Source organism: Hemicordylus capensis, chromosome 1 (genome assembly GCF_027244095.1).
Source record: "Hemicordylus capensis ecotype Gifberg chromosome 1, rHemCap1.1.pri, whole genome shotgun sequence".
Lineage (NCBI taxonomy): Eukaryota > Metazoa > Chordata > Lepidosauria > Squamata > Cordylidae > Hemicordylus > Hemicordylus capensis.
The window spans coordinates 239977765-240001103 of NC_069657.1; the positions used below are offsets into that span (position 1 = coordinate 239977765).

Here is a 23339-nt window from a genome sequence, read left to right on the forward strand (position 1 = left end):
GTACTGTCCCACACTGACCTCCAAAGTGCTCGTGGCATGTGGCAGGAAGTGGAAAGAGTTCTATAACAGCATGTCTACACTAGAAGTATGCACATAACATCTAGCTTCACTTTTTTCGCTACATTAGCTACTTTCTCACCCTATATATGGAGGTAATTCGTGTTTAATTTGGACCAAATTTGTACCAAACTAAATTTGTACCAAATGCTGGAACTTATCTGGCAACCAGTTCAGTAAGATCTGTCTTCCTTTGGAAGCGGATCTCACAGTTCTGCTTTGGTGTACTGAATTCTGAAATTATTCATTGGGGCGGGGGGGGGAGTGAGGTAGCTGCAGTGCAAGTTGCAAGTTTAATACATCGGACTTGTATCTGACCATTGAATGTTCCTCTCTTGCCCTCTTTTGCCTCACCTTGCATCCTTGCATCTGATGTAATTACAGAAAACAACACTGGTATCAGTGCTCAGGGATTTACCAATTTCCTCCATGCAAAGCCTATATTCCTGGCCTTATTCCTATTCCTGTTGGGTTGACAAGCCACCATGCAAATGGCACAAAAAGAGGAAAAGAACCACCACCATGTAACAGTTTCATAATAACTCAGATCTCAAATTGTGTTGGATCTCTTCTCAAGACAAGCCTGCACAGATATTACTTTAGGGTAACAGGTGAACAAAGCAAATCACTATGTGTGATGAAATAAAACATACTGGTACAAATCCATCCTTAGTAAAGTAGCTGGGATTTCTTAGCAAATCTAGAGTATCTTAATTATCTAGTGAAAATAGTGTGAAAGACTGGCTTATTTCAGCCACAGTTATTGTAAATGCATGTCATCATTTGCTTTTGAGTGAAATCAGCAAAACAGTAAAACATGACATGGAAGTTAGAGGGAAATTACAGAGGGTATATGGAACAGTAAATAATAATCTACGGCAACCTTTCTCCTTTGCTTCCATAGCCACCCATGTTTCTCCTTAGCTAAAACTCCAGCTGACTTTCCAGATGAAATGAAAACTACTCAATTAAAAATGTACAGATTGTCAAAGGAGCAGAACAAAGATTAGATGAAAGCCAGTTTCATAATAACCGGAACCTTCCTATCAAGTTCCTTGCCTGCATGACATTTTTGCATATCATGAGTTTCTGGCGCCCTCATGTGGTAGAAGCACCAAAACCCACAAGCATTTAGGAAAAGAACAGGCTAACGGTGCAGACAATAACTCTGCTGGCGGAGACTCTGCTGGCCTCATAAACTACAAAGAGAATGCTCACATCAGCAAAGCACAGAAACTGATAAACAGCCTTGATCTTCGGTTTACTGCTATCTATTGTGCATTATTTTATACAGTCACGTTAGGGAGCAAAGAAGCCGATTTATAATTTAAATGCCTCTAAAATCATCACTTTCTGAACAGAGGGAAGCAAGTCACGTCACAGTGTATGGACATTTTATAGTGTAGAAAGTCAGGAAATTGACTATATCTTTCCATTTTAGAATCCTGTGCTAAAATATATCTGTGCTCTGAGAAACCTCTACTTTACCTTTTAAAAATCAACATTTGCAGTTATGCAAATTATTGCTATTCCTAACCCATGAATGGGACTCAGCTGGACAGAACGATTTCCCTAAAAAGCCTATGATTCCATCTCTGCTCCTCAAGGACTCTGCATTTAATTAATGAATACATGTGACTGGGGAAATACAGGAGGACATAGTATTTAAAGTTAAATTGAAAACAGACCAGAAGCCCAGTTTCTTTTTATGCTTTTCCTCGTTATTTCGCACTCCCCCCTTCTGTCCCACTATACAGCACTCCACCTTTGGATACACTTATACACACACACACACCTCCCTACCTTTTATCCAGGTTCAGAATGTTCCATTCACAACTTCAAGGCATAAGCCAAAGCGCAGATATAAGAAGAAATACAAAACTGTTCACACCTTTTGATTCGGATTGTTATCTATAAAATGTTATCTATAAAATGTCTATACTACTTTTTCAGAAGAAGTGATCCCTCAAGCTGCCCAACTCACCTTTGCAGGTGAGAAGCTCAGAAGCCTGCAAATGCCACAGACCCCTACAGTGGAAGATGCTCAAGGACAAGACGAGAGCAGAAAAGGAAAAGGGGACACCAGTGACAGAGGGCTGAAGTGGGACTGCTAGGAAGTAGCATCTCCCAAATGCCACTGCTGCTCACTCCTAAGGAACCCATCGCCTCTCCAACCAAGTTGCCTGCCACCCTACCCTCTCCCAAGCAGGAGATCTTCCTGACCTTGTTCGTGACCTCTGCTTGTACAAGCTAGTACTGCCTTTCAAGTCAGTCATCTTGAATCCCAAATAAGTCCCCTGGATCCGGGATTCTCAACATTGGGTCCCCAGATGTTGTTGGACTTCAACACTCATAATCCCCAGCCCCAGTGGCCTTTGGTTGGGGATTATCATCTGGGGAACCAACATTGAGAATCCCTGCTCTAGATTGATTCCAGCAACTGTGCCTGAACAGTGAGGTGGGAATCAATACAAGGGCTTGTAAAGAGGGAGGGGAAAAACATTTTCCCTCTAAGAAAATAGATGCATACCTGCATACCTAGCCATAACTCCCCAGCTCTCAGGAGAAACAGGTACATGCCAACTGGCCACGTTCTCCATTGCTGACCCACCTGCACCCCCCAGGTACTGCGCTTGTCTGAGAAGGATCATATGGAACCCAGAAACAAATCTTCCATGTGATTTGGATGCCAGGGCACCAAAAACCTCTGAAGACAGCTACTGTTTCTTCTTCAAGGGGCCTGCTCTAGGGATTCAGGGATCAGCCACACACTCACCTTCATTTTATATTGTAGAATAAGTTATTCACTTATAACAGGAGAACTCTATGATTCTCCATAAAGATGATAGAGAATTTATCACACAGATTTTAGCACCATACTTCAATCTTTGCATAATATTCCAGAACTCACTGCAAAAGAAGCTGCATATGAATAGATGATGGTTTTCCTATAAAGAGGGTATTTCAGTTTCAGAACTAAGCCTAGTTTTAGGAGTGACTCATGAGTCATGGAGCATAATTGTGGGGACACAGCCCTAAGAAGGGGTCCCTAGCAGCACGAAAAAATGTTTAGTCAAGTTTCCTTTTTTACAAAGATGATTCTAGCCCCCACCCCACCCCACCCGACCCCATGATTGTCTCTCAATGGTTATCTCATATAACCACTTATTAGCTGCCAGTGATCTCCGTCAGAGGCTCTGAGTTGCTGCTGCTGGCAGGTAATAAAAGCCGTGATTTTCGGTCTTTGATTTTTAACTGAGCAGGGTCTTGATTTTCCATGAGAGGTTTCTGCTGCAAGCTCCTACTCTCACCGGAATGCTCAGACCCTAATCTGTTCTTCTTCAGAACAGCCATTCTGTAACTGTCTCAACTGGCTGTAAAATTGGAAAATTCTGTCTGTTAGGGCTTTGCAGTGGCGTTGGTCCAACAGACAAGTCAGTCCAATAAGTCTTCTGCTGGCAATTGTTGGAGGGAGTTCCAACACAATAGCAGGGAGCCTCCAGACAGTTGAAACTGCTGGAAGGGCCCCTGATGCCATGGGGAAACTCTGTTGATATCTGCCATGCCTGTCATAACAAACCTGCCCTGCCCTCTCCTCCTCTACCTGGGCAGCAGCAGGAGACAGGCTGCATGGCATCCTCTTTGCCCCATAGGGAGCAATCAACCAGCTGCCTGGCCTTCCATGGCTTCTGCTTTAAAAGCAATTTCCCCCTTTCCAAAGTCTCCTTTCTGTCCCCGGGCTGCAGCCACAAAAAGAACTACAAATCTTAGAGCCACCCGCTCGACTTGGAGACCTAACAGGGAATTTTGAAGGGGGAAATGTGCCTTTTAAACAGCAGCTGCAGAAGGCAAGGCTGGTTGAGTACGCTCTACGGAATGGACATTGTGCAGACTGTCTCCTGTCCCCAGCTGGTCCCAGGAGGAGAGGACAGGATGGGAAAGTGCAGGGGGAGTGGGGGAGTCTCACAGACATGTTGAGTCTATGTGACAGTCTCACCGCCAGGTGAGAATCTGACAAATTGGGCCATGCACAGGCCTAATATTGGTTAATAAGCATCCAGCGTAATATTGTCCTAAACCTCTACATCTGCCTTCTTCTTTTGAGCTACTTTCCCTGCACAGATGGAAATGGTTCAGGTGCCATCAGACTATTATTATTGATTATTAATTATTTATTATTAATTTATTATTATTATTTCATTTTATATCCCGCTCTTCCTCCAAGGAGCCCAGAGCGGAGTATTACATACTTAGGTTCCTCCTCACAACAACCCTGTGAAGTAGGTTAGGCTGAGAGAGAAGTGACTGGGGCCCAGAGTCACCCAGCAAGTCTCATGGCTGAATGGGGATTTGAACTCAGGTCTCTCAGGTCCTAGTCCAGCACTCTAACCACTACACCACGCTGGCTCGGAGGCCTATGGGTCAGGCACTTGATCCCTGTCATGGGAGCCACTGATTAGAGGGAAGAATTAAAGACAATTCCAGATGTGCTATCAGCACAGCCCCTAATTCTCCTGGCCTGGAAAGTCAAGCGGTTGTCAGGGGTAATTTGGCTGATAGGATATGTTCCCAAAGCTGCTTCCTTTCCTCAGTGTAGGTAACATATTTCCAAGTTAAGCCATTAGTAGGTCTCTGTGCCACAAGACTTCAGAATGCCTGACTTTGGCCATCGGTCTGCCTACTTCCTGACCAAAGTATTCACCTGCCTTTCGGCCTGAGCGCCTAAAAAAAGATGCTTCCTGAAAACTGGGAGGAAGGGGGAGGTAATGGGCAGGAGAAACCTGCAGCCTTTTACCTGAGAGGGTACTTTTAAATGCCCCTTCCCTAAACTAATTGCATGGAGAAATTGCACCGCTTTCCCCTGCTTACAGGAGGCATCAGGGCCTTTCCCACATAAACAATCATTACACCAGTCCCCCTTCTCACTTCAGACACATTTGCATGCCATTGCAACCAACACACATCACAGGGACAAAGACTGACATGTTTAAGAGGCCTAGAAGCAATGGCTCGGAAATGAATAGAGATGAACAACTATGAAAAAAAAAGTACTGCCTGGAAACAAATGTGTGCCAGCATAGAACACGGTTCTCCGTGTTCTATGCTGGCACACATTTGTTTCCAGGTACACGTTCTCTAAGGTTTGGAAGACATACTAGTCATTTTGGTAATATGACTACAGGTTGAGCTATAGTTGAGTAAGGTTGAAGGAGAAAGAGGCACTTGAGGTAAGAGTGCAGATGAGGCAGATAGAAGCAGGATCCAGGAGAAATAAGAATGGGGCACAGCCGGCTAGGGTGAGAACTGGAGCCAGTACACATCTACTCAGTCAGCTACAGCAAATATTCATGGCCATATTTCCATACAAATGTCCACTTTGGGCAAACTGCTCAGTAGTTCAAATATTTAAAAAATGGATATCTAGTAGTGATCAGAAACTTCCGTATATCACCACTGTACACATGATAAGCACAAACACAATCACCTTCATAAGGTGAAGCACGTTACCTAACGTTTGAGATAACTATATGAAGAACATAATATCCTGGGGTGTCCTTAAAAGAAGATGGGTTTGGCAGTCTTACCTATTAAGTCCTTTCAAGTTCTCCTCCATCTTCACAATATCACGCATCTTATAGATGAACCATTTGTCAATGTCGGTAAGTTTATGAATATCATCTACGGAGATGTTGTCATGCAAGGCCTGCAAAACAGAGGAATGGATTAGTCACGGTACTATTGACTAAGGCTGCAATCCTGAACAGGTTTTCTAGGAAGCAAGAAGCTTCGCTGAACACACTGGGATTTGCTTCTTCTAAGTACACATGCAGGAGATTTTATTGCAGAAGCCAGTTTGTTCCGGAGTTGAAAAAAAGGGCTTAGCTATAATTGAGCAGATGGGTTCAAAGAATCCGGACCCCACAACTTCTGAGAGCCCCCCAGATCCACCCCTCCCTATTTTCTTCATTATCTCCATCACTCCAAAGGGCTCCTGAGGAGGGGTGAACACAAGCTCCCTCTCCCCTAGAGCTCCTGGTTGAAAATATGTTAGGCCGGTTCAGACTAACACAGCCCACACCACACCACTACACTACGCTTGCTGTGACGCCATTAAAGGAGTTGCTGACATTCTTGGCACCTCCTTTAATCACTGTGAGGGGTGATCATGCGAATCATCCCTCTACCTGCACTAGAAAACCTTGGTTTCAGGACCATACAGGTATATGCACTTGCTGTTGACTTGGGATGTCATGAATTTTGTTCTAATTTAGACTCAGTTTCCTTTCAAATGAAAAAATAAAGTGAATTTATACCACATGCCTTTTGTCCACTATATAAGGTTTTGCTATTAAAAAGATGAGATCAATGGCCACCAGTTCCACTACGTATATTATTGGCCACCTCTGCAAGGCAAGCATTCTGATAGAAACATGCAACCACATTCCCCAATAGTAAAGCAGCTTGCATCCACATGGGGCAGAGCAGCACAGTCGGATTCTCAACCAATTGGGCCTAATTCTCACAGAAGTGGTAAACCTGGGTCTGGGCTGCACACCACTCAAGCCTGGAGAGAGAAGCTCACATCAGGGATTCTCAACCTTGGGTCCCCAGATGTTCTTGGACTTCAGCTCCCATAATCCCCAGCCCCAATGGTCTTTGGTTGGGAATGATGGGAGTTGAAGTCCAACAACATTTGGGGGCCCAAGGTTAAGAAACCCTGGCGTAGAGCTTTAGGACAGGAGGTAGAGGGGAACATTTAATCATGTGAGCCAGGGATTCTCAACCTTGGGTCCCCAGACGTTGTTGGGCTTCAATTCCCATCATTCCCAACCAAAGGCCATTGGGGCTCGGGATTATGGGAGTTGTAGTCCAACAACATCTGGGGGCCCAAGGTTAAGAAACCCTGCTCTACACATATAGTCAATGTCAGAGAGAAGAGTTCTAGCCTAGCTTTCTCCCTGACATGCTAGTTTTATTTATTTATTTAGTCACATTTCTATACTGCCTGTTATAGGCATCTCCAGGCAGTGTACAAAGTTAATAATAAATATAAAAACAATATAAAACAGTTAAAATTCATAAAACAGATAAAAACAACCTCAGTGGGTAAAAACATGTTAAAATTTAAATTTCAGTTAAAAGCCTGGGGAGGGGGGGAGATATGTCTTGAGGGTCTTCCTAAAAACAAACAGAGGAGGAAATGCTCTTATTTCAACAGGGAGCATATTCCAGAGCCCTGGGGCAACAACAGAGAAGGCCTGGTCCCAAGTCACAACCAAATGAGCCAGTGGCGATTGTAACTGGACCTCTCTGTGTTTTCTGTGTTCAATGATTTTTATTTTATTTTATTTTTTTACTGGAGGAACATTCAGTCATATGAGCTTCTGACTGCAGTCTAAAGTTGTACAATGAGAGCTGGACCTTCTTGTGTCATGAACCTTTGGACGCAGTAGTCCATTCCATCAAATACATGACATGAAGTTTCAGTTAAACCTTTGTCAGCCCAGCTTGGCACAGCAATACACACACTTCCATTATCCTCAGCATCTCTACTTTTGCCTCCTTTTTCATGCAGCTGGGAAAGTATCAGCGGGGTTAGAGCTGTGCACATCTCTTGAATGTAAACAGTCATAACTGTTATCAGTCCAATTAAAAAAGACACATTTTGAAGGGAACGAGGGTTAAAGGAGGACTTTTGACAATATTTGCAACATGACTTAACAAGGCTTTGCAGTAATAGGAATAAATTGTTCATTCTTTAAGTGTCAGAACAATGTTTAGAGAGTTCTGACCAGAGCAGTTCCAGCTGAGAATGACACTGATTTGAATCATTTCACTCTGGAAGAATCAGTGTCTCCCCTTCTCTACCCTGCTTGCAGAATATCAGGACTAAAATAACAAAAATGACCTTGTATAATTGAGTAGAGAATCTGAGAGAAAAGAATGCCAACTCGTGTTTCAGTGAAAGAAACTAGCAATAGGCTCCTTGTTTCTACCTCTTAATTAAGGAGGACTTCATGTAAGACTGCTACCTTGTCTACCTTTTACTTGGCCTCTACTCTTATACAGAAAATTAGCAGAGAATGCAGAAGAATATGCCACCACAGGGCATTTGAAACAAATTTTGCCTGAGGGCTCATTTGGCACTTGTAGCTTTAGCATTGAACAATAGCACTGCCACATTCAAGCTGTTTCTGCATGGGAGTATTCCATGCTCTCTGTTCAGCTCTTAGCACAAAACCAGCAGCACAGGCACCACCCGCAAAAATATGGACCATGTAGTAGAGAAGAACCAAGTGCTTATATTTGTCCTGGAAAGGTGTAGATACTACCGGTCCGCATATAGTTTACAATAGCTGTTCCATGTGGTGGCTAGCAGATAAGCTGTGTAAAAAGTGATTGATAATAATGATGGGTATAAAGCAGATGAGATCAAATCATCCACTTCCTTCAGAAATACCTTGGCCATCGCATAAACACGTGTGCTGGAGGGTTCGGCCAGCTCTTTCCTGATATCCATGTTAGCAGGCCAGTCTTTGTTCAATGGCAGACATGATGTGAAACCATCAACAGAGGGATGGCACATTCTTAAGGCCTTCTGGAAGCTCTCTTCAAAAGTGCGCCCAATAGCCATGACCTGCAAAACGACACAGCCCTTTTAGCCTGCCCAGGAGATACCCATACCCCCATCCTACTTCTTCATCTCATTTAGGAGTTTTCAAACTCCAACCAGGCAAGACGGGTATCATTCAAGTTCTCTCCACAATATCCAGCATAGACTTTAGGGGGGAATATTAAGAAGAAATTTTGGGAGGTAACGCTTCAGCTCTAGTGTTCAACCACCTGTTCAACCAGATAGATCGGGGGGGGGGGAGAATGGGAGACTGTTGCAACTGCTTTAATTTATGCTGCCAGTGGCCCATGGATCTTAAAATGTGAGGGGGCCACAACTGCAGCAAAAAAACCCAAAAAAACAGACATGCAAGCACATTTGAGATTCTGCTTCTTCTTTCTGCTTAGATGATGTCACATTCCAAAAAGGAATTTACACATTTCTTCCATGGGAAGATGTGGATTTCAGAAACAACAACATATGGCAGAAAGTGGAAGCATGAGAGTGCTTTTGCGCTCTCTCGCGCTCTCGCTCTCTCTCTCGCTCTCACACACACACACACACACACACACACTTTTTTTGCTAGTTATGGCAGGGAGAGATCATCCAAAGTTTTAGGAAGAGATACCATCAGCTTTCTGTTTCTATGACTGAGCATTCCAAAGCTGTTGCTCTGCCTTTACCCAGTCCTTGGAGGTGGTGGTCCAATTGATTAGGATGAACAGATGGAAGCTAAATCCAGAAAAGCTGAAAGTGGTGCTGGTGGGGCATGACTGGGCCTGAGAGACAAGAAATTGGCTTGCCTGTGACTTGATATTCCTTTTTGATGAGCACGGTGTCAAGTTCCCTACTAAACATGGCATTAAATGCACTTCTGGGGAAATGACGACTTCCCTCTTGAGGCAAACAGCATCTTTAGGATCTGGATCCAGATCATGAGCACATTACAGAAGGAAGGGGTTAAAAACATACCCCCTGTAACTGCTCTTTTTAAAAAATGAAATGAATGTAGAGACAATAATGCATTTAACACATTTAATGTCACATCCAGTGTGGGCCCCGATTGTCTTTCAGACTAGAGACTCTCAGCTTCAGTGCTTCTCATCTGTAAGATGGGTAAATGTTTCTTGTATACTTAATTCCCTAATAATAAGCTGCATGTGAGTGTGATGCATGTGCACTTGCTTGAGTTGTGTACTTTTAGTTTTTGCTTTGTGCTTATGATATAGTTAGAGTCTAGATTGTGCAAGTATTCTCTGTATTGGTTTGGTATTCTATATGGAGATACTGCATGGTGGTACAGAACATTTTGTATGGGTTCCATATCTTGACTGCTAGACTCTACCCACAGGTCTCCAACCAGGGACTATGATTTTGTCTTCCTAGAACTAGCAGCCTGAATATGAACTAACTTGAAGAGTTGGGTGCTGTTATTCTCTCTTGTTCTCTACAAGTCTTGCTTGTGAATTATTTTTATTGCTTTTAGAGTTTATGTTGTTTTAAGTGATATTTTAAGTGGCACTGTAAGCTACTTTGAATTAATAGGAAAATGGTTTTCAAATGTGCTAAAAAAATAAGACTGTGAAACCCAATGTCTTTCTGAGTCTGTACACACATTTCCCAGCTTATATCTTAAAACCCATTAATGATTAAAGCTGTTATTATTAAGGTAAGCAATTCCTCTAGAGTTCTATCTCATCCATACATGAATGGTGTGAACTATACTTTTCTATGCAGGGGGAAGGGAAAGGAGAAAAGGCAAAATGACAATTGATGCTCTAAACTAGGTCTCACTTGTCGAAATAATTTAACTGAAGAGAGGCTTCAAAACATTAGGAAAAGGAGCAAGACAATGAGCAAATATATAATTAATTATTGTACTTTGGGTAGCGGACGGGTAATTAGCTAATTAGCTGTATAATTTACCCATTTTGACTTATTCCATTCCTCTTGAAACTTGGAGATGAAGATGTCAATGTTGTTCCAGACAGTCTTAAATTAAGATTTTAAATGTCAGACTCTTTTCCACCACCACTCTTATATGAAGACCTGTCCAAAATGAACCTATTAATTCCGAAGGGGAAACTGTCTATGGAAATGCAGCTTTCTGTATTACAGAGAGCCACAGAAGCCAGATTTTAATTTTTCAGCCTAGTTATTTATATTTAAAACATTCCCTGTTCATATGTCTTAAGGCAGTACACAACATTTTAAGCGGGGGTGGGGGCCGTAGAATATATAAAGAAACTCAGACTTCCTCACTCAGTTCATTGTCTGGGTACCAGATTTATCAAATTTCACCAGCAGAAAGAAAGTAGAAATCCAGTACAGCTTGCTAAAGATATTTCAGTTCATGTACTTCAGTTCATGTACTGACTAACATCACATGCATGTAAGAACATTTTGCACATGCAGGAGGAACAGGTGATTTTCGTCACTGTCCCCTTTACTCTGCTGTTCCCGATGTCCCTGAAAATATGTCCCAGAGGGTTGGGGGATCTCCAGGGAGATTCTGTTGGGAGGCACTAGGATTTGATGAAAATCACCCCTCTCCCCCTGCATACAGAGAACTTTCTCACACATGCATTACATTAGTCTGTATGTGAGACTCCACCCATTCACACGACTGGGAGCAGGGTGAGGCAAGATTCAACCTGCCTTCTCCCAGATGATCCCTCTTTAACCTTTTGTCACGCAAGCCATGCACCCACACAACCTGTGCTGCCGGTAGCAACACAGATGACTATCCACACTGCTCCCAGCAGTGAGAAGCAACAGTGGCCAGGACTCAATTTCCCAGCCTCGGCATATCCCACAACGTACCACAGGACAAATGTGGTGCCTTGGAGGATTCCCCTGGCAGAGGGGCACTCTAGGCACCCGTCTGTGTGTCTCCTCAGCTCCATGGAGACGACGAATCACGTGAGCCAGGCCGCTGGGCTGAGGGAGTGCTTGCTCCCGGCTTGGGAGCAGGGTTAGGCTGGGCAGGAGGGCTAGAATCTGCACAAATGCCAGAGCTCCACACAAGCAGCCTAGCCCAGGCTAGGCTGCTTGTGAGAACAGTCTCTCTGATTATGACCAGATCAACTATTTCTCTGGAAAGTTGTGCAGCAAAACTACAGCAGTCATTATTAATTATTATTATTATTTTTACATTTATATCCCACTCTTCCTCCAAGGAGCCCAGAGCAGTGTACTACATACTTGAGTTTCTCTTTCACAACAACCCTGTGAAGTAGGCTAGGCTGAGAGAGAAGTGACTGGCCCAGAGACACCCAGCTAGTTTCATGGCTGAATGGGGATTTGAACTCAGGTCTCCCCGGTCCTAGTCCAGCACTCTAACCACTATACCACACTGGCTTATGATCATGATCATGATCTCTTTTTAGGAGCAAAGTATCTGAAGGACCACCAACTTCCCTATGAAGCTGCCTACTTGTAAGATCATGCTTGGAGTCCCTTCTTTGTGTGTTTGCACATTCTGAGGTGAGGAAGAGGATAACCAGAGAGAGGGCCTTTTCAGCTGTCTTTCCTGGGTGAGGATTTTTTCACCCAGGACCCATGTTCCGCATAAATCAGGCCCAAAGTATACTCTTTAAATCCAAATACCTGCTACATTTTGGAGGAGATTTTATTATTTATTTATTTTGTACATTTATATCTCACTCTTCCTCTGAGAGGAGCTCAGAGTGGTGTATATGGTTATTTTTATCCTCACAACTACCCTGTGAGGTAGGTTAGACAGAGAGATACACGACTGGCCCAGAATCACCGAGTTTCATGGTTGAATGGGGATTCGAACTCAGGTCTTCCTGGTCCTAGTCCAACTGAGTTTATGTCAGTTATGAGTCTTTTAAGTCATAAGCTCTGACAAACCTTATGGGGAGATGAACATAGGTCAAGAAAATAACCTCAATGTTTAACATTTATATATTGATCAGAGTGTTTCATGTACATAACTCTGTAATAACCCTCTAAAATAGGTCAGTGTTATTGCACATAGTGACTGAAGATGAGAGAACAGTGGCTTGCTAAGTCCAGCTCTTGTATTCACAGCAGAGGCAAGATTTGAATGGGGGTCCTCCAGGTTCACAGTTCAGGCCTTAGATATTATCTTGCAATAGCTCTCTGGTGAACTGAGCTAGAAAAGCTACTCAGCGTTCATCTTTGCTATTCATAACTGGCTTAACTGTGATATAACCAACGTCCAGATATGTGAGTTTTCTGGGAAATTATGAACTGCAAAATTTTCCCATGTAAATCTCCCCCACATTTGCATAAATGTTGCATTATTTTTCTTTTTTCAAAATAGTTACTAAACCAATTTTCCTGACGCCCTAAATAGATTATGATCTGATTTGAAATGTTATTTGACCTGTTTATAAAGTAACTATATTTGACTACTATCATATTAATTTTTCACAATGTATCTCAAAAGCTTTTCAAGCAGCCAAGCCGAAATATCTGATGGGGAGGAACAATAAAGACACTTCGCGTGCTTTAACTGTTATACTGAAACAAATTCAAAGCTTTATGTGAAATGAAGTTTGGTTTTTTTAAATGGAATTCTCAGTAAATGAATAAAACATATATACCTTCTCACACACTTCATATCACCTGAAAAACATTAATTACAACTATGCTATTGCTGAACTTGCCTAATATTGCATTGCATTGCATCCATTCGTTGTTACTACCAAATTTTATGAAACAGGGCTGACATTGCTCATGTGCAGCAGTGCGAGTTTTGGACTACCATTGTGCTGACCCTTGAGTGGGAGAAAGGGCCATGTGATGCACAGCGGGCTTGAGAGGGAAGGACAAGCTGACGAAAGTCACCTCTTCTCCCACTCAAGCCACAGCACAGTTGTAGTCCGGAACTTACACTGCTAAACACGAGCAGTGCTAGTCCAGGTGTCAGCCAATGACATTTTAGACACGAGAACTTTTCCACTGGAAAAATAAAGTATGGGAAATGTTTCCAGAATTTTCCCCACATCTCTGTCAATGGCTGACCTGGTAAGCCAGCAGCAGCATGCCTGCAAGATGGGTCTGCCCTGTAGAGACCTTTCGAAGATCTGCTGCAATGGAGCGCACAGAGCGGGTGGGGCAACTTTTTTCAAGCTCTGCTTCCCTGAGAAGCGCGCCCTGCACCACCTAAAAATATGTCACGGGCGGGGGGGGCGGGTGTCACACAGCCCTCAGGGAAATATTTTCAGGTGACTCAGGATATTTCCAGAGAAAGCAGAGATAGACTAAATTCACCCCTCACACCCTGTGCACACCATATTGTGGTACTCTGGAAGCCTTCCATAGCACAGGTGCATTTTCCTGGCATGCTAACTTGGCAAGGAGGGACCTTTTAACGTGGTGATTCTCTTTATTTAGCAGGGGGAGAGTAACTGGCTCTATCCACCCCCAGCACAGTACTTCCAGTGACTGTTGCTGGTGTCTATCTCATGTTTCTTTTTAGACTGTGAGCCCTTTGGGGACAGGGAGCCATCTTTTTTATTTATTATTTCTCTGTGTAAACTGCCCTGAGCCATTTTTGGAAGGGCGGTATAGAAATTAATAATAATGATGATGATGATGATGATGATGATGATGATGATGATGATGCCACTAGCTTAGTCAGTATGCCAGCCATCATGTTACATTTTATCTGCTTCTTTTAACTGCATATGTTTAAAAGCATTGTCACTCATCCAGAGCCACTGGGATTGGGTTTTTTAAAGATCAGAGCAAAGCTACAATGGGGCAGATGGGTTCAAAGAACCTGAGTTGCCCACCTCCTGGGCACCTCCTGACTCAACACTCGTCGTCACCCCTTCCCTACAAGCTCCAAAGCCCTCAGTCATGTTGGTTCCCGGCTGCACATTTTGTTCATTCTAATGAACAAAATGTACAGTCCGCATCGAGCACAGCTGGAAAATGTGCTCTGGAGGGCTCCGCTGCCCTTCCACAACTCTAGCCACGCCCCCTTGTTGCAACACCACATGCAAGGGGGCGTGGCCAGAGCTCTGGAAGGGCTGCACGAGCTCTCCGGAGCTCATTCCCAGAAGACACTTCATTGCTAGATGCTTGTTTTTAACTTTCTCTCCCTCAAGAGGGAGAATGGGGAAAAACAAGCACCCAGCAACCAAGTATCAATACTGGGCTAGATGGAGCAATAATCTTACTCAGTATAAGGCAGCTTCTCATATTCCAGTATCCTTGAGGGGTGGGAAACTATGACAGTGATGCAATATAAAACCAAAATAAATGTGTGGCATAGATATATCCTTTGAGACCTCTATGTAAGAGGTCTAAGCCTGGCCATTAGTATTGCAAAGAGACTGAGCTACAAGTTAGGAAAGCCCTGCTTTGAATCTGATCTCTGCCATGAACTCACTATGTGGCCTTCAGCAACCATGCAGCCCTCTATCTGCAATAAGGGGATAACAAAACTGATTTATGTTATGGGATTATTGTAAGGATCACACGATAATATAAACGAAGTGACTTGAATACTCTAAAATGTTATAAGCATGCTAAGAATTATTATTTGCTGACATTCCACAGAGGGACACCAGAATTAGAGCATTTCAAGAAAAAATAGGAAGAAATTGAAAATAAACCGTACACTGACCTCACCAACGCTCTTCATAGAGCTACCAATCTTGTTAGAGGCTCCCTGAAAGCGGTCAAGATCCCAGCGGGGTACTTTGGTTACTATATAGTCCAGGCTAGGTTCAAAACAAGCAGTTGTCTTTCCAGATACAACGTTCTCAATTTCTGGTAAGGGGATTCCAAGGGCAATTTTGGCAGCAATAAATGCCAAAGGGTACCTGGCGTCGATAATAAAAAGCAACATTTTCAAATTGGTGGACGTTTGTTGTAGTTCATGAGAATATTCATGAAAAAATGCCTTTCTAGAGGAAATATTACACCGCAATCATTCATTAACATGGTTCGGCAAAACATAGCACTTTCAATAAATATTGTGTATCAGGGCCAATTCATGTCTTCCTGGAGTGGCATGTTTACTGCTTCATCACGCTCCCTCAGTAGCATTTGAATAATGGAAATCTTGCAAGACAAGCATATCATATAGGAACTACCTGTCTCCTCCCATCCAGGCCACTAAAAGTGGTGTTGATAATATTCATATGATCTTGGTGATCACACATACTTTCACCATGATCATATTTAAAGGGCTGCATGAGATCCAGCCACAGCAAAGTGGCTATACCACCCTATTTTAGGGATGTGCAAGAAATTAAACTGAAACTATTCAAATCTGAATCGAATTCAAATTGGAATGGAATTTGTTTGAATCGATCTGGATTTGGACGAATTCAAATCAAATTCGAGCGATTTCTATTCAAGTTCAGGCAAATTCAAATCAACTAGAATGAATCAAATTCTGTTCAAGCTGTTTCAAGTTGAATCAATTCAAATTTGATTTGGTTGAATGTTTTGCACACCCCTACCCTATTTTTTGGCTGAATCAAAATACATACTGAAAAAGGTCAAAGAGGAATTGCTGGTACTCACCTAGAGAAGCTACCTTTACCTATCAATTTAAGAATCACCGGGGAAAGAGTACAGAGGCATTCAAGTTGCACAGGCCTGATCAATAATGGGCCAGTTCAGAAGGCCAAGGGTGCCGTAGCATAATGTCAGGACCACTGGTGTGAATGCACCTGCCATGATGTCACTCAAGAAATCCCAAAATGATTGTGGCATGTATTTTACTCATGTGAGGGGATGGTAATCCAAATAGCCACTCTACATGTGCTAGAGAACCCTGTGATCATGACATCATTCAATCCATGAATGATGTTGGGACAGGTGCTTTAACACCAGTGGCTGTGAAGTTATTGTGTATAGGGCTGCTGCAGTGCCCAATATCTTTTGCCTGATTAGAAGAGGACTCATTTTTAATTCTGCAGTGTTCTTCCTGAAAGGAATCATATGGAAATGAGCTACCATATTAAAGCACACATATTTTTGAAATTAAAAAAACAGGGCCTAACTCCTAAAGCAGGACTGTTCAACTTTGGCACTCCTGCAGATGTTCACCTACAAGTCCCATAATCCTTGTTTATTGACCTGACTATTGGTTGGAGATTATGGGATTTGTATCCAAAAACAACTGGAAGGCCAAAGCTGAGCAGCCCTGTCATAGAGAAACTAATTTGCCATTAAATCAATGGAAAATAATAGTATATCTGATGTACTCTGCATGTGTAGGTTCAAGAGAAGGCCCTTTATTTCACAACAGTGTTAATGAGATTCCTAGTCTATACAACATACTAGTCTCAGGCCCTTCCTGCTGCTGTGTGTCACCTGTGGGTGCTACATAGCTATTAGGAAAATAGGAGGCTGCCTTATACTGAGTCAGACTATTGGTTCATCTAGCTCAGTATTATCTGTATTGACTCCCAGTAGATGTGTTGTCCAAACCCACAACTTTAGGCCTAGGTTACAAATCTCAGGCTGAAGCTGGTCAGTCCAACCACCAACCAGAGGTTGGAGTGTTCAAACAACATACCCTCTGGGGGCACACACTCCCTGGGAACCTCTGGTTCCCAGCATACTGACTTGCCGGAGCTCATGCAAACTGGCCATATGTTTCCCTTGCATCATGTACAAATTTTGGCTCTTCTCCCAGTATTGTTTCTCGCCTTACCCTGTGGCCTTTGATGCTAAGGCAGAGCTTCTAGAGAGCCTAGCATTAACTTCAATGATGCAATACTCCAGAGAGGTAGGATGCAAGGCATATTGGATGTTACATTCTCCTACAATGTTTAGGTGGCGGACAACCTTGATGGTTGATTCCCGTAGCATCTGTAACTCCTCATTTGAGAGTGTTTGGCTGGGTGCCACAACAATAGAATCTCCTGTTTGTGGAAGCAAAATTGTAAAATGCTCAGGTGATGGGTGGTTATCAGTCTCTCTTCACTAATCTATTGCACATCAGTAAGTACAAATTCTATGAAAAGTTCTAGAAGTATTTTTAAAATGTCAGATATACAAAAATTAGGCAGAAAACTCAGTCTATTCATAAATTGAACAAATACATTCCTATCCATGGAATGTAAGAATATTAGAAGTAAGCCACATTGAGTTGAATGAGATTGACTCCCTAGTTAGATTTTTTCTACTTCAGAAGATCTTTTAAGTGATCAGGTTGGTTTTATTTCACAACATTCTAATTTTTCTGGTTTTAGCTAGGTTTTCCTCCCTCTGCTGATGGTTGTTTTTATTACTGTTTTATTGTATTGGTTATTTTAACTGTATTTCTTCTTGTAAGCTGCTTTCAATACTTTAAAGCCAGTGAGAAATAAGTGTTATAAAATAAATAAATACTAATTTTGCTTAAGATTCTACATGAATTATCTATCTATATGAAACAATTAAACTGGATAAAATAAATTATAAAATAATTTTTCAGCAGAAGTTTACATGATTTATTTATATACTGCCAATTATCAAATTTTGAGATGGTTTACAACTTTGACAAATGTAAATCATTGAAAGCAACTGACACATTTAAAAACATTTCCCTTTCAAGGTAAAATGCAAATATACTATCCAAACATAACCCCCTCAACTTGACTTGCATTCCGCATTGTGGCTAACCTAGATTCAGTACTGTATATGTGTTGCAGCAAACAGCTGCATTCTAAATTCAAAGGAGAACCTGTCAATTGCCTTTCAGCCCCAGACCAACATTCTATTCCTTTTTATACATAACACAGTCTACAAAGCTTTTTATATGATAAACACTAAACATCCTAAATATAGGAGCTACTCAGCTGTGGAAAATGCTGTCTGTGAAGGTTGTGAAGCCTCCTTCATCAGAGGTTCTCAAGAAGAATGTGGAACTGTTGTGATCTTAAGACATATGACATCTTGCCTTACAATCTGTTGGAATTTTAGTAACTCAGGCTGAAATCCTATATGCACTTAGTTGCATTTAAGTCTCAGTTGCCAACATGATGCACAGCATTACAGCTCTGTAATGCTGCACCCGGGACCATTGTGGAGTCGGAACACAACCCTGATGCTGTTAAGAAAGGGCAATTGTGCTAGCAGCACTTCAGTTATTTCACTTTTGAGCAAATGGGCATAGGACTGAGCTGCCTATTATTCTTAGATTATACATGGCCACATACTCCACACCAGGCTCAGACACAGGACTTTGGGTATCCATTTCGCATTGTCAGAGTTACTGCACACTTCGCAGGGACATCACAAGCTCTCATCAGCTAAGACCGTGATTGCCCTTTCCAATGGTAGCGCAGGAACAAAGCTAGAGGGCCACATGAAGCTTCTGAAACCCTTCTGAGGTGGCTCCTGCACAAGGGCATCACCCATTAATGTGAATACCAACCAGATCATGTCAAGGATCTATGGCAGCGCTCCTCAACTTCGACCCTCCAGCTGTTTTTGGACTACAACTCCCGTAATCCCCAGCCACAGCAGTCAATAGCCAGGGGTTATGGGAACTGTAGGCCAACATCTGCAGGAGGGCCAAAGTTGAGCACCCTTGATCTATGGGTTCAGGGCATATGCTAAACTGTTGTTGGACCTAAAATGGCGGTTCTTTCAACAGGCTTCATCCAAAACAAGAATCTTTAAGAGTTTGCAGCCTTGATATCAAACTGTACCTTTCCTCATAGCTCCTGAAATGTGGGGGTTATAGTAATAAATGCTAGCTAAACAATATCTTTCTACCTTTTAGAGTTGCAAATATTCATCTCATGGTGATCTAAGCAACCCTACCTGTATGAACTCCCATTGCATCAACATTTTCCATGTTGCAGACAGTGATACAGTTGTCAGCTGCATCTCTCACAACTTCATACTCAATCTCTTTCCATCCTACTACTGATTTCTCCACGAGAATTTGATGGGTCATTGCAAATGCCTTGATGATTAAGGAAAAGCGATAAAAAGGAAATGTTCAATAAGCGAGAAGGGATTGAATTCTGAAAGACTGACATTTCAAAACATTTTCTCCTATGGAAGTAATTCCTGCCAAAGTGGCAGATAACAAGAGAATGAAAGATATTCAGCCAGATATTTCCATATGTTTAAAAGCGTGAAATCAGACCCCTGACACTGTATGTTTTAATCTCAATAGCCAACATCCAGCCCAGCCCTCCAGCAACAAAGCCCTCAGGAACATATTTATACAAGAACATTTAGAGGGAGGGATATGAAAAACTTTCCCTCTCAGTACCTGGTCCACTGTGTAAACCAGCCTCCAGCACAGGCTGCTTACGGACCCACAGCTCTCCTTCTGTTGCCGGAGGGCTGTGCTGGCTGTTGGCCCAAGCAAGTTATGAGAAACATTTAACAAATATTACTTGGTTCTCTGTTAGGAGGAAATTGATCCCTCCTAATCAGATTTCAACAGATGCCACTGACCATTTCATTTTCTGAAAATGCCATATGAGCTGCAACACTGGATTTGTGGGAAGAGTGTAGTATAAGACCATTGTTTGTTGAGTTAACAACTCATTATAAGGAGGTGAGCTGGATATGATTGCATCTCACCTCTGTTCATACTGGGTATAATACTACAATCTTTGGTGGGGGAGGGAAACCCAATCTCTACATGCCTTCAGTTTTTGACAACAACATGGGTCTTTTAAGAACATAAGAACATAAAAACAGCCCTGCTGGATCAGGCCCAAGGCCCATCTAGTCCAGCATCCTGTTTCACACAGTGGCCCACCAGATGCCTCTGGGGAGCACACAGGCAAGAGGTATGTGCTTGCCCTCTCTCCTGCTGTTGCTCCCCTCCAACTGGTATTGAGAAGCATCATGCCTCTGAGGCTGGAGGTGGACCACAGCCACCAGTCAAGTAGCCATTGCTAGACTTGTCCACCATGAATCTGTCTAAGCTCCTCCAAGCTGGTGGCTATCACCACATCCCATGGCAAGGAATTCCATAGATTAATAAGAACATAAGAATCAGAAATGAAGGATCATTTTCATGGGCAGATGTAAAAAGGGTTTCAACATTTCTGACCACTTTCAGTACAAAGGAACCTCTGGGCAGAACCCTGTTGGAATCCTACTGGCCCTGTTGAACAGCCACAAACATACTAGGTTTTATTCTGTTCATGATGCATTACTACTTCTCAGCCCAATGCAGGACTGAACTGCCTGACATTTTCCTCCTTGATGTATTTCTGAGAGCAAAGGAAAATACAGACCATTATTTTTCTTTTCAACACAGATTGCTGAACCATTTTCTCCAATTAGGAGCCATTTCTGGCAAAATCTTAGAGCAGTACACAATGTCACTTTAATCATTCACATTACCCGACTCAATAGCAAGCAATGTGAAGGTAGATCATTAAAGAGCATCAAGATATATATCCTTTGGCCTTAGGAAAAATAAAAGCCATAGCCTGTATAACCAGACAAACCTATGCTTGAAATGGGAGCATCTTCAAGTGCTATATCATAGGCCAAGAATGGGCAGCTTCTTTTTATTAACAGTTCTGCATGAGGTAATTTCTGGTGACCCAGATGGTAGATGTGCAATGCTTCCCTTCCTGGATCCAGCAGCAAACTATATATACTATCTTTATGCCACAATGTCACGGTGTCATTCTGCATATAAAGTAGATCGTTATGTTATTCTGCCTCCTTTGCATGTACCCTGATATCATGAATCAAGGGAGAGGAGGAAAAATGTACTGCTGATAATTCTGAAGAAATGCTCATTAGCAATGGCTTAAAACAGTTTGCTATCCACAAATAATGAATTCTGGAAGTTTCCCCCTTTCCACCCTCTGAAAAGGGGAATTAGAAGACTGCTTCTGAGTCTTTGGGTCATATGTTACATATCCCTGACATAGCTCATGTCCTATGTCCAGACACTTTGATATCAGCAGAGGAGTCCTGGGACCAAGTGGATGGGTCAGGCCCTCTCCCTGAACCATCTTGGGAACACTGTTCCCTCTAACAGGGATCCCCAGATGCTGTTCACTACAACTCCCAGCATCCCTAGCTGCAATGGCCTCTGGCTTGGGATTATGGGAGTTGTAGTGAACAACATCTGGGAATCCCTGTTAGAGGGAACAGTGCTTGGGAAGCTGCTACTGAGGCAAAGATTTCCACAGCTGTAGCAGGTCAAGCAAAAGACCACCATGGCCTCCATCCCCTGCCCTCAAAGAGACTCATTTGTTCATATCTTGAGACACCAACTCCTCCCCAGAAATTTCATCATCTCAGAGGAGCCCATTTTCACCACCTTTCCAGTTCCAGAAGCTACATGAGATACAGGAGTACACACCTGAAGAATGGAATGTGGCCTATTTAATGAGAACAGAAGCTGCTCCAGGGAGGTGAGAACACCACATGCTTCTTTCAGTCCTCACTAGGTGCCGGTCCAGTACAGTGTTACCAGCTTCCTCACCAAGGCCTGACTTTGCTCACACAGTGCATTGACTATGATGCTAGCCTTGGATTTGCAGGACATGCTCTGCTCGATTGCCCGCCTGCCTGCCGGCCGATGCTTGCAGCCCATCCCAGGTTGAGACTGAAGGTCCAGCCCAACCCAGTGCCTCCAACTGTGAACAGAACTCCCACCACAGAGCAACTACAATAATACCTTGGTACCAAGATCCAGCAGCTGCTCTTTGTTAAGACATAAACCTGATCCTAGTCCACCCAAGGCATAAGCAGAGCGTATCATGACTGGGTAGCCAATTTTTTCTGCTGCTTCCAAACCATCTTCTATCTATAATGAGACAAGAACAACTAGCAAAGAATATCATCAAAATGGTGAATATTATTAAACATCTCTAAATTTGGCTGCAGTAGCCTGCAGCGAAGAGAGCTGTCAGTATCATTCAGATTACAAAAAAAGATGCCACAAGAAGTATCATGAATGCTAGCCGGGCTTGCACTGGTGGCTCAAAGATCCTGATGTTAAGGCATACAACAGTACAGTTTAAGTGTCATGAATTCCCTGAAGGAATTGTAGTTTGCTGAGGGTGACGTGAACCCCTTATTTTAAAAAAATCTAACTCTCCATAGCTACAGGAATGGAAATGACTATTGAATGACTAGAGATATACATATCAGAGAGTATATAAATATGATAAGAAATAAATAAATCAGTTTGTCTACAATACAGATATGCCCTTGGAACACAGGTATCCCCTCTGGGCCAGCCCCTGGAATCTTGCTTCTACAGAAGTACAATGGTTATAAGAAAATAATGTAGAAGAGGACAGGGAAAACAGAAAGATAATGAGGCAAATATAGGACTATGCACCAAGTCTGCAATTTGAATATATCCATCAGTATTTATTTATTTACATTTTATTGTCTATCAGCAGTAGCAGCAGAATAGGGACAAAAATGCACAACAGCTCAAATCAAAGTTGGGAGTCCCTTTTAAGTTACGTTTGGCTGATAAGCATGGAGTGGGGTGCTTTTTAAAAAAAAACATCTGTATGCTCCATGCTCCCTCTTCTAGTAATGGCACTAGCACAGAACGAGGATGCACAAAAAACCTTGCAAGACCAGGCTTCCCAGGTATTCCCCATTGTTTCCCAGAGTTGAGCTTTCCCAGATGGCATCAGATAGGTAGGATTATACAAGTGTGCACTTCATATTAACTTGCTATTTATTGATTCCAGTCATGACACTG

At 42.6% G+C, this 23339-nt stretch overlaps 1 protein-coding gene across 7 annotated transcripts in view; it reads right to left on the reverse strand.

Annotated features, from left to right (window-relative positions):
- LOC128340704 (carbamoyl-phosphate synthase [ammonia], mitochondrial-like) overlaps window positions 1-23339 on the reverse strand; it is a 165562-nt gene that overhangs the window by 102899 nt on the left and 39324 nt on the right. For 6 of the 7 annotated variants that reach the window (XM_053286190.1, XM_053286194.1, XM_053286196.1 and 3 more), the window contains exons 12-17: window positions 22293-22421; window positions 19445-19589; window positions 17346-17556; window positions 15300-15498; window positions 8519-8695; window positions 5643-5761 (exon numbers count right to left, since the gene is read on the reverse strand). In XM_053286190.1, the coding sequence (XP_053142165.1) occupies window positions 5643-5761; window positions 8519-8695; window positions 15300-15498; window positions 17346-17556; window positions 19445-19589; window positions 22293-22421 (980 nt within the window). The remainder of the gene's footprint in view (window positions 1-5642; window positions 5762-8518; window positions 8696-15299; window positions 15499-17345; window positions 17557-19444; window positions 19590-22292; window positions 22422-23339) is intronic. The other variant, XM_053286193.1, reaches the window with a different exon arrangement.